Raw genomic sequence first — 12,175 nt, 5'->3', positions numbered from 1 at the left:
TTAAATACCATTAGTAATTTTCCTTCTTTTGAAAACCTATAGATGATTAACTCTCCTTCGTTCGAACGAAAGGGTAATGGATGCACTTGTGTTGTGACCTCTAACCGAATATCAATTCAATAACTTACACCCATGAAAATATAACAGGCGATGCACGTGTCGAGTTTTGGGGTAGTTCATTAGCCCCCATCGACTCTCGATATTCTAGGCCAGCTAGCAGTTATCCGACTTGACTTTCACCCTTAATCAGATAAGAAATAATAATAATAATCCTAATATTAGTAATTATATAATTCTAGGATTTCTTATTTTATTATATCATATTGTGTTGTTTAGTTTAACAAGGGTGCTATGTGATTAGGAAATTTTAAGGTAAAATTTTTGGGTACTTTAAGATTAGTGTATGTTATTGTTGAATAAATCCCTTATTAAGAGGTAGGCTTAAGAATTTCAAGGAACCCCCTGCCTGTAGATACTCCCCCTTGACCCTAAACTAGCAAAATCTTCCAAGCAAAAGATTTTCTGATGACATCTCCTATTATTAATAGTTGTTGAATACCTGTGCTAAATACTAAGAAAACGATATATAGTTGAAGGTGATAACCATCCAACTACCACTTCTTGTTCGGTAAGTTAAAGACTTTCAAGAATATGATTAGAAAGGAAATTTTCAATCTCTTATTAATCATACAGAACTCCCCGTGCTTTTTCCTCTCTTAGGATATTATTAGGGTTCGCAGATTTGTTCTACTATCCCATTCAAAACATACAATTGTCCTAAACAGACTTAGGATTTGAATGTCTATCATCAGTGATTTTAAATGGTTAGGTTGTTGGTTTGAAGTTCTTTAAATGTCTACTATCAATATTTTTCCTTCCTCTGATAACCTCTAGATGATTAACTCTCATTCGTTTGAATCCCGGACGAAGAGTAGTGGATGGATTAGGGTCGTGCCCTCTAGCCGAATATCAGACCAGTGACTTACACCCATGAAAATATAACAAGGGAGGCAGACGATGCAAATACTGAGTTTAGGGGTAGTTCATTAACCCATCGAATCTCAATATTCAAAGCCAGATATCGGTTGTCTAGCTTGATTCTCACCCTTAGATAAGAAAATAATACTCCTAATACTAGTGATTATATAATTGGATTCCTTATTCTATTATACCATATTGTGTTGATTAGTTTCATAACGGTGCTATGTGATTATGAATTTTTTGGGTAAATTTAAGGTTAGTATATAGAGGTAACCCTAATAATTTCAATGAACCGCCTACCTGTAACCCCCCTTCCCCAGCTTGAACTAGCAAAATCTTTTAAGCAAAAGATCTTCTGGTGATATCCCATATTAACAACATTTGTTGAATACCTGCGAGAAGGGAAATATTAATAAAATGATAGTTGAAATTAACAAATTAACAATCATCCAGTTGCTACTTCTTGTTCGTTAAGTTAAAGAACTACAGGAATATGATCAGAAATGTAATTTTCACTCTCTTATTAATCAAACTGAACTCTCCATGCCTTTTTCCTCCACTCTTAAGATATATCTAGAGTTTGCAGATCAATATCAAATCTATTATGGCATTCTATTAAAAACATACAATTTTCCTAAACAGACTTAGGATTTGAATGTGTATCGTCAGAGATTTTAAATGTATATGGCATTGGATTAAAGTTTTTTAAATGTCTATCATAAGTCATTTTTCTTCTTTTGAAAACCTCCAGATGATTAATTCTCCTTTGTCCGAAACCCGAACGAAATGGTAGTGGATGCACTAGTGTTGTGCCCTTGTCGAATATCGATCCAATGACTTATACCATGAAAATATAACAGGCGATGCACGTACCGAGTTTTTGGGCAGTTGATTAGTCCACCAGCTCTCGTTATTCTAGGCCAGATAGCAGCGAACTAACTTGATTCTCACTCCTAGATAAGAAATTGTAATACTCCTGATACTAGTAATTATATAATTCTAGGATTTCTTATTCTATTATACCACACTTATGAGTTTGGTGAGACATTGGTAGATCAAATATGTTGAGGAATTGCGGTGGTAAGACACACCAACTTGAAGATAACCACATGACATGGTTGTTGGAAGATAATCATCCAATATGATCATATCTTATGACAATAACGGTTTGGAAAGCAAAGCTAAAGGTGCCAAGGTCACTTCTCCAACCTTTCGTGTTCGGTCTTTTTGGTTAGAGCAGAGTTTGTGTGGCAAAAATGACTCAGATCCACCTCTTCGCTTCCCTTTAAATCGAACCAGGATTTTAGGGGCCCAACTCGTGCTGACCTCCCAACAATCTCCTTGTTTGAAAATTGGGCTCGGGCTCAAATGGCATAACCCTTTCTTGTCTTCTCCTTGATAATTCTATTGAGCTTGCTCGTGTGAATGCGGGACATTGCCACTCGCCACTGCAGGTTAACCTATTGATTTCGACAGTCACAAGACTCACAACTAACAAATATTCGCCTCAATAGTTTCTAGGTCATTCGTTTGAAACATTTTAAATGTCGTATCCATTGATTCCCACCCCTAGATAAGTGGAATGCCCGTTAGCATATACTCCCTCAATCAAAACCGTTCATATATCACGTAGAATTCCAAACCTAGGATGATAAAACATGATCCAACGGCGGATATATTCTTATATTATTATTAAGCCATTTACGATCTTATTAACATTTTTCTCTGGCTTTCCTAGGGTTTCGAAGTACAAACAAGAGACAGAGAGAGAGAGAGAAAGAAGAAGTTTGAAGTCCGCCATTTTGAGGGTTTCTTTCTTACAAAGTAGTTTGAACTCTTAAGATCTAAAAAGGAAGAAGTTTTTTTAGGGTTTCGAAGTACAAACAAGAGTTCTTCAAATGGCGTACGGTATGAGTTCAATGCTTAAAGAAGGTCACAAACATTTCTCTGGACTTGATGAAGCAGTTCTCAAGAACATTGATGCTTGTAAACAACTGTCTACTATTACAAGAACTTCTCTTGGTCCTAATGGTACTCTCTCTCTCTCTCTCTCTCTACTTGTGAATTTGAGTTCAATATGGATCATGTCTTAAAAGTCTGACCTTTATGTGATCTAGGTTAGAGTTATTGTTTACACGACTTGTTTGTCAAAACCCTAGTTGTATTTTTGATTGTTAAGGATGGGTTTGGTTGATGGTAAACTGATCAGTGATTTAGTGATGCAAGAGTATTGATAAATGATGAAGGGATTGGGTTTGATTGTGGATCTAAGGGTTTAGGAAGGGATAAATTGGTCACTACATGTAGCTATTTATGGATTAATTTTTGAAATTGTACCATCTTGATGATCCGAAGTGGTTTTAAGCTATGTAGTCTGACTCGGCCGAGTAACTCGTGACTTGCCTTGGGAGCCAATTCTCAGCGGAACCTTGAATCTAGGATTTTGGTCAGGAACTTGTTAGACTTGGCCGGTTACTCGGGTGCACTCCAGCTGAACTCGGCAGAGTAAATAGAAACTAGTTATATTTTTTTTCTTATGTGTATCTATGCTTGACTCAGCTGGACTCAGACCTAGACTGGATTCTGCCCCTGACAGATCCCAACCTGAGTCCGAGTATAGCTTAGGTTTTAAGTAAGGTGGTCCCAAGGAATCTATCAATATGTGTAGTCTTTGTTGTTGTTGTTGTTGCAATTCGCATTTCCAAGATGAAGAAAGCCTGTCTACCCAGAAAATAATTTATGCAAGGGAAATTCAATAGTCAAGTCTCGCATGATTATGTGTAACTTATGTATTCCCACTGAAAGAACTTTGTTATTCAACTTCTTGTTGATTATCCTTCTGAGAGGCAACTAAATATTTTGTTGATTAAATTTATTTAGGTATGAATAAGATGGTCATTAACCATTTGGACAAGCTATTTGTCACCAATGATGCTGCCACAATTGTGAATGAGCTTGAGGTTCAGCATCCGGCAGCCAAAATTTTGGTTTTAGCTGGAAAAGCTCAACAAGAAGAAATTGGAGATGGAGCTAATCTCACGATATCATTTGCTGGAGAGCTTCTTCAAGGTGCGGAAGAGTTGATTAGGATGGGCCTGCACCCAAGTGAAATCATTAGTGGGTACACAAAAGCAATCAATAGGGTAAGTTCATTTTTAAACAGTGTCAATAATTAGAAACATAGAAAGTTTCAGTGGAAAAGTTTCCACTTCCCAGTATGTGAATTTGAGCTTTTAACCTCTGGTTTACAGACAATTGAAATTTTAGAGGACCTGATAGAGAAAGGTTCAGAGACGATGGATGTCCAGAACAAGGATCAAGTTGTTTCCCGAATGAAAGCTGCCGTTGCGAGCAAGCAATTTGGACTAGAAAATATATTGTGCCCTCTCATTGCTGACGTAAGTATAAGCTATTGAACATTGCAATTTCATATTTTATTGCTGGCTAGTTGCTAGGAATCGACTTAAATAAGTGTGATGACTAATGAGGATTGCTCATCTACTTTGCAGGCATGCATTCAAGTATGTCCCAAGAACCCAGTCAACTTTAATGTGGATAATGTCCGTGTTGCCAAGATTCAGGGTGGAGGTTTGCACAATTGTGCAATTGTTCGGGGTATGGTCTTAAAGGGCGACGCTGTTGGGAGCATCAAAAGGATGGAAAAGGCGAAGGTATATTACATTTTAGCAGTCTTAGTTAATTGCCTATGCCCACATGGTTTGTTCATAGGGTACAAATCGGTTGCTTTTGACTGCTTAGATAAGTTTCTATATTATAAATTTATCTTCGTATTCCCTCGACTTCAGCTACTTCCAGAGCTTCCTATATATGTGAATAGTGATTGCTAGAGAATGTGTTCGAATTTTATTTAAATTTCTCCTTTTCAGTTTTATTCGAGTTCACCTCTTTTGAATATGTTGAAGATGTATCCTTCTTTAACTGTTCTGTAGGTTGCTGTCTTTGTTCAAGGTGTTGATACCACTGCGACTGAAACAAAGGGAACTGTCCTGATTCATAGTGCTGAAGAGGTTAGAAATTGCACATTTGCACCAAGTCTTGTAGTACTTTCTTCTGGCAAACATATACTGCGAGTTTTTCACTTATGCTATTGCTAGTTTGCTACTGTTAGTCATCTCCTACACTCCTAATAACTATCCTTGTATTACTTTTTTTTTTTGGAAAATTTGCTCATGGGTGTCCCCAGTTCTGTGGGAATACTCACTTTAACTGCTGATGATGGCATGGCTAAGTAAAACATGTTTGCTGCTGCCAATTCAAAATTTATTTTTGATACGTTACCCGAATAAAAGCTTAGTTCTTTTTAATCATTTCACTTAACTAACCAAATTATTATGATATTATCAGATTCACCATTTCCACAAGAGATCTGTTTTAGTTTTAAGCTAATTATGTTGTAGGTAAGCAGCTAAGTAAGAACGAGTACACTTTCCTACGACGTGTTACTAATTAATATCAGTTTAAGCGTCTACTTAATAATGTATTATTGGAATCTGTACTCATGTAACAATATTATTTCTTATTAAATTTTTGGACATGACAGTGGATGTTTACATGGCTTGCCAAGTATGTATTGATGATTTAGTATTTTTGTATAATCAAATTTAAGGGATAATTACTTTCACTGGCAGTTATTGTGATTGATCCACTGAGTAGATATTTATTTTGTGTCATGTGTTCTCTTGCAGCTAGAGAATTATGCAAAGACTGAGGAAGCAAAGGTTGAGGAGCTCATACGATCAGTTGCAGACTCCGGTGCCAAGGTTATTGTCAGTGGAGCGGCTGTAGGAGAGATGGCTTTACATTTCTGTGAACGCTACAAGTAAACCAACTATTCTATTTCATTTATGTTCAGTCTGGAAGTGTATTCAAAACTTATAGCCTCCAGTCTGAGAAAACGTTAGTGTGCCACAGAGTCGACATGATGTCAGGCCTATATAATAGGATTTATAATGAAGGATATATGCTACTCCGTTACATATGTGTGAAGCGTATAAGCTTTTGAAAATTCCAAGTTGATGAGCCTACGCCTTGTATATGTTCTAGGACATGTTAGTTGAAAAATAAAAATAAAAGAGTTCGTTGCTGAAAACATATCAAATATCTATTAATTCGTACGTGAAATGTGTATTCTCTCATCTACCTTAGTGGATCAAAAAATGCAAATACGAGGAATTCTAATCTAGATTCCTTATTCCAGGCTTATGGTGTTGAAAATCAATTCAAAGTTTGAACTTCGACGGTTTTGCCGTACTACTGGTTCTATTGCTCTAGTAAGTCAAATCTTACTAGGTATCTTGTGAAATTTGAGTTAAAAGGAGAAACATTTTCATGAGGTTTTTGGTCACTTGCTTATATTATGGTAATCCTGATAACAGTTGAAGCTTAGCCAGCCAAATCCTGATGAACTGGGTTATGCTGATTCTGTTTCTGTGGAGGAGATCGGTGGTGCTCGGGTACGGTGTTGAAGTTTGGCATAGTTCCTTCTCTTTGTAAAACTTGTATTTGTCCCAGAGGTTTCCATTGAGGTCAAATATTATTTTGTCTTTTTCATAGGTCACTGTTGTGAAGAACGAAGAGGGTGGAAACTCAACAGCCACTGTTCTTTTACGAGCAAGTACCGACAGTATTTTGGATGACCTCGAGAGAGCAGTTGACGATGGTGTAAATACGTACAAGGTATTTAATCTAAACTCTGAGGTTACTTTCATGCTATTCTCCTTCTGATGGAGGATGCTGGACTATAATTGCATTTATACTTATTTTGTTTTGGTACTGCATAATTCTTAAATAATTTAAGCATAGGTTTGTTAAAGCCTCCATGTTTTTGTTATTCTTTTCCAGGCTATGTGCAGAGACAGTCGCATAGTTCCCGGAGCTGCAGCAACTGAAATTGAACTAGCAAGACAACTAAAGGAATTTTCTTTCAAGGAAACTGGGTGATTTCTCATTTCTATTTCTTTTGTTCTTAGCAGTTCTTCACAATCATTTGGTACATAACATATTAACATGCATGCTGTTTTGGGGTATCTTGCGGCTTCGTTGTGCGTGTTCACACTGGTGGTATCAATATCTAATTAGAGAAACATCAGCCTTCTCTCTCACCCCTTTTTGCAAGTAGGATTCTGATAAATTGGTTTCTTTTTTGGCAGATTGGATCAGTATGCTATTGCTAAATTCGCTGAAAGTTTTGAAATGGTTCCTAAGACCCTAGCCGAAAATGCGGGTCTTAATGCGATGGAGATAATATCATCTCTATACGCTGAGCATGCGGCTGGAAACACGAAAGTGGGTATCGATTTGGAGGAAGGCGCTTGCAAGGATTCGTCTACCATGGGCATTTGGGACCTTCACGTCACCAAGTGAGTTGCTTTTTGTCCAAGTATCATATGTTTGCTAACGAAGACTCCGGTTTGATTATTTAGGTTTTGTTTAGTTACGATGAACAATCTGTCATTACTTCCTCGTAACAACCACTATGCTCTAGGCCAACTTGCATCTAGTAATCACAACTTAACCCTGAAAACCACTCCAAACATCTGGCAACAAAGACACAAAATTTGCATTCTGATAAGGTTTAAACAACCATTATCTTCACTGAAGATGATTTTTACAAGATCATAATTTGTAATAAGTATTCGTATAGTGCTCGAGAGATTAATTAATGATCACGTTTCTCCTTTCTGTTACATGACAGATTCTTTGCTCTCAAATACGCGGCAGATGCTGTGTGCACTGTACTTCGTGTGGACCAGGTACAAAATCTCTATTTCAAAGTCAATTGTAAAATATGCGAAGTTACAATTACTATTAAAAGAATTCATGTCGAACTAAGCCCAAGTTTTGCTCCGTCCTCATGACCGGTCACTTGTAATTCTTTGTTTGAAACGTAAGTCTGTTATTTATTCATTTATAACCTGTGCTTCGTGGTTGCAGATTATAATGGCAAAACAAGCAGGTGGACCAAGGAGAGATCAACAACCTGCAGGAAACGACGAGGACTAGATCGATTTCCAAACTAATTACAATCTCACCCCAGTGATGTACTTGTTCAAGATTCAGAGTTTCAGAGCTTGTTGATTGTCGCTTCCTCTCTATGTTGAAGATCATCCTTCTGCCGTTTCTACGACCTGAGCAGTAGTTCCGACCTAAATGACTGCGATAATATCTTGTTTGCTAGGGTTAGTACCTTACGAAGGCGGTTATCAATAGAATCTATGGAATGGCCTTATTTTTGTACTTGGCTGAACCCAGAAATTTTTTATGAGTATCTTCGGATTCATATCATGTGTGAAAGATGGAATGCTTCTTATTTATCATCTGTAATGTTTTTGTGTGAGAATGCTATATTTGTCAGCCCTTTCCAATGTAATCTAGCAGGAGAGATTCTAATTAACCCTAACAAAGCTCAAACATGACCATCAAACAAACAAAGAAAACAAAGTCAATCGATTTGATTATCTCATATCATAGTTCCAAGTTCTTCAGGCTTTCAATGCCAGTTTCAGTTTGGGTGGTTACAAGAGACAACAGACGTCAAAGTCGACTTAGTATATGATAATGGAGCCATGGAGGAGACAGAAAGAGAGAACCCATGCACCAACACTTGCTCCAGAAAGCTACAGAAAACTCTCAACACAAACGGAGCACGATGTAAATACAAAACAGCTACTTAGAGACAGACAGAGCACAAGAGCGAGTCCCGAAACACCTTGTAAATGAGTTAACAATAGGATTTCACTTAGATAAGTAGATATTTCGCCGTCTGCTAGAACTTGAACAGCTTGAACCCTTGTTGAAAAGACAACATTATCTTTGGCCTTCTGGGTATGGATCAAGTTGCTAAAACCGCAGAAACTCGACGCATTACTATAGCTCAAACCGAAATTCTGAAACTTCTAGTTTCTCTTAATAAACATTCATACTTGTAGGTAGATGAACTGGACATTGTCAGACGATCCTTATTGTAATCTGCAAATAGACACAAATACGATAAAGAGAGTTAAGGGTTGAAGGTGAGCACCATTGTAACATAACCAAGTGGGCACGGATAATGGTTGAAAAAGCTTACCCTTTACCTTCACCTGAATCATCACTTCGCACGCTAATTGCCATCAAATCCTTTGGATTTTCTCAGCCTTTACAACTGGATTTGCTTTAGCAATGGCTTCTCGACCAGCAGCACGATAGTCATACGAGCACTCGTGCTTCTCAGAGTATCGATGAACAGAGCAAAACATACCACCACAACGACATTTGAACCCTGTCAAACCAACCCGTTTCCGACAAGACAAACAACGATTTGGTAGCTGCTTGACTACGTCACAAAATGGGGCTTTATCGGGCACCAACCCATGTTTCTTTTCCGACCCATCTATCCTTTCAAAAACAGGTTCAGGCAATGGCGAAGAAGAAGTCGAAGGCATCTTTTGGGCCACTGGAACTAGGGCAGATGCCTTCACTGTCTTCTGCTGCTGTTTCATTATAAGATCTTTATAGCATTCAGAGCAGAAGTTATTAGTTGTCGAACTTCCAAATAAGCCACAATTATTCGCACAAAAGATTCGGCTTTCTGGTGTTTGACATTCGGTTTCTTCAATTTCTTGTTTCCAGCTTTCCTGTGCCATTATAGATGAAACTAGAACAGAACTACAAGAAAAACAGATAGTACCCTAGAGACGGCACAAAAGAAGCGATCAAAGCCCGAGAATTTGCCGGAAGCGATCAAAGCACTAATCCCTTGACTAAACAAGTAATCCTTGAATTAAATCGATCTTCTTCGCTAATCAATCTTCGTTCTTTCAATAAATGGTTAACTTCTCCGCTTCTCTTGTGATTTCCTTCGCCTAAAATATACACAAACAAATTCACATTAACATAAGCTTTGCAAACTCCCAAACTCATATCATAGTAAAAACCTTATAAAATAGTACAATATTAACTATTCAACGAATTAATTCCAAAATCAAAATTGAGTAAACCAAAGATGTGAATCAAGATTCCTATAGAGAGCTATTATTTACTTTTATTATTATACCTTAAAAAGTACTCAAACTCTACAAATCCTTTGTAAAAAATTTGAATAAATAATAATCCTGGTTCACCTAACAAAAGAAATCAGGTCAACAACCTCCAATCAGGACATAGGTTCTCTATTGATACAAATTAGGTGACACAATATGGAGGAAAATAACATGAAGTATGCCAAAGACCCTCGGCTAAAGGGGTCAACAACTTTGTTTCTGACCTCAAGGTCACGGACGTTCAGGGTTCAGACTCCCTTAAAAGGACTGGTCAACAACTTTGTTTCTAACCTCAAGGCACAGATGTTTCTGGGTTAAGACTCCCTTAAAAGGTGTCATCAACAACTTTGTTTATGACCTCAAGGTCACGGGCGTTATGGTTTAGACTAGTGATGCTTAAATGGAGGGTCAACAACTTCGTTTCTGACCGCAAGGTCACCGGCGTTCTGGCTTCATACTCTCTTAAAAAAAATGTAGTCAACAACTTCGTTTGGGACCTCAAAGTCACGGATTCGAGGCGTTGTGTGCCTTAAAAGTTATCTAACTTATATAGTAGTACAATTTTTTTTTTTTTCTATATTTCATGATACCCAAGATATCAAAATTTCATGATGAAATATGACATAAGATAGGATTTGAACAATACAAAATGAATGAATTCTAGTCTTTTAAAATGATGAACAACTTTGAATCCTAAAAACTAGATCTTAAATAGAAATCCCCACAATTCCAATCAATCAAAAGTTCCATAAAACTAAAATAATCAAAGTATAATACTAATAATAATTTCAGATTATCAGCAAATTGAGCCACAGATAAAGATCATAATTAAGCTAATTTACAAAAATTAAACCATATCAGATAAACATAATAATCAAAGAGACAAACACATACCCAGATTGAAATTTTGTATAATTCAAACAAAATTTACACTCAAAAACAAAGAAAATCAATCACCAAGGAAGTGAGGAACAGACATATATATATATATATATATAGAGAGAGAGAGAGAGAGAGAGAGAGAGAGAGAGAGAGAGAACCTAGAGAGTCTTCTGATCACAAGAGAACCAAGAAGATCTATCAATTAATTGATTCTAGAGAGAGAAGAGAGAGATGATTTGGTCTGAATTTTGTCTTCTAGAGAAAGATAAAGAGAGAGATAAGAAGGTAGGAATTGAGGTTGATTAATATGAATTGAATTCATTCATATGGGGAAGAAGAATCTGCCCGTTTGATAGATCGGTCAGCTGCCCGTGATGTTTTCTTCCAATAATTGGCTGGCGACTTTATATAATTTATATGCTGTCTTGGTGCCCCTTTCTCCTCTCAAGAAATGCTACTATTTCTTTTGAAAAGGGGAGCAAACTCATCCGGCTAACTCCCATTGGACTATGAATGTGAAGAGAAAAATGTCTCCGAACTATAAAAGTCGACCACATCAGTTTTTAGGTTGCGGCCCGTTTCTATTTTCGAGCTAAATAATATTTCTCCTCTCAGAGGCATCTAGGATAATAAATGATATTCTGCGCTCTACGCCGAAACAGATCAAATTTCTTTAATAGACATACAAAATTTCGAGTCGAGAAAGTATAACGGTTCACTTACCCTTTCTCTTTTCTGTCGGCCAAAATTGACTATCAAATCATAATTGACAATTTTACCCTCCATTTACACTTTTATGTAGGGTTATTTTCCTAATGGCCCCCAACTTTGTGACCAGCTTCCCGCCTGGCCCCCTGCTTTACGAAAAATACTTATATGACCCCCTTCCATTATAACACCGTCACTCTCTCTCCTCCATCATGTTTTCTCTCTCTGCCAAGTCATGCCACATCATCTGTTACGCCACCTCATCACCTTCTCCGGCGAGAGTCGCCGACAAAATTTGGATTTTAGAACATGTCTAAAATCCAACAAAATTATGGCCTAAAGTCCAACTAACATGGCCTAAAGTCCATCTACATTATTTATGCCCTAATAATCACAAATTTAATAATCCAGACATTACACCTCTTCTGGTAATCGAATCGAAAACCTCTAGGGACCTTTGGAGTATGTGTCAACACTTCAACCACTTGACCTACCAAGTGTTGACAAATAAGTTCTATTGATGACACTAAGATGTGTCAACAAGAGGATGGAAAAGGTCCATA

The 12,175-nt window shown here is 37.2% G+C and overlaps 2 protein-coding genes across 3 annotated transcripts; one reads left to right on the top strand and one right to left on the bottom strand.

The window, feature by feature from the left end:
• Positions 1-2,410: 2,410 nt before the first annotated feature.
• Positions 2,411-8,395, top strand: LOC147540477 (T-complex protein 1 subunit theta-like). The gene is made up of 13 exons (XM_086644637.1): positions 2,411-3,012; positions 3,862-4,124; positions 4,233-4,379; positions 4,491-4,652; positions 4,932-5,009; positions 5,688-5,821; positions 6,200-6,272; positions 6,378-6,455; positions 6,556-6,678; positions 6,844-6,938; positions 7,152-7,361; positions 7,697-7,754; positions 7,936-8,395. Exons 1-13 carry the CDS (start codon positions 2,880-2,882, stop codon positions 8,002-8,004), a joined length of 1,623 nt encoding a protein of 540 aa, XP_086500763.1. The 5' UTR covers positions 2,411-2,879; the 3' UTR covers positions 8,005-8,395.
• Positions 8,396-8,433: 38 nt separating this feature from the next.
• LOC147540476 (zinc finger A20 and AN1 domain-containing stress-associated protein 6-like) lies at positions 8,434-11,551 on the bottom strand. 2 transcript variants are annotated; one of them, XR_015226348.1, is made up of 3 exons: positions 11,063-11,551; positions 9,071-9,845; positions 8,434-8,970 (listed from the first exon to the last, which is right to left on the bottom strand). XR_015226348.1 is itself a non-coding variant. In XM_086644638.1 (2 exons), the coding sequence occupies exon 1, from the start codon at positions 9,624-9,626 to the stop codon at positions 9,114-9,116; it is 513 nt and encodes a 170-aa protein (XP_086500764.1). In that variant the 5' UTR covers positions 9,627-9,761; the 3' UTR covers positions 8,830-8,970; positions 9,071-9,113. The 2 variants fall into 2 exon arrangements, 1 of the variants encoding a protein (XP_086500764.1); XM_086644638.1 differs by lacking the exon at positions 11,063-11,551 and having other exon boundaries at positions 8,830-8,970; positions 9,071-9,761.
• Between the last annotated feature and the right edge of the window lie 624 nt (positions 11,552-12,175).

This window comes from Eschscholzia californica, unplaced genomic scaffold (assembly GCF_041429995.1).
Source record: "Eschscholzia californica isolate CP2 unplaced genomic scaffold, dmEscCali1.0.p SCAF_5, whole genome shotgun sequence".
Taxonomy (NCBI): domain Eukaryota; kingdom Viridiplantae; phylum Streptophyta; class Magnoliopsida; order Ranunculales; family Papaveraceae; genus Eschscholzia; species Eschscholzia californica.
Note: the sequence above shows the minus strand (reverse complement) of the source record. Positions and strands in the feature narration are given on the sequence as shown.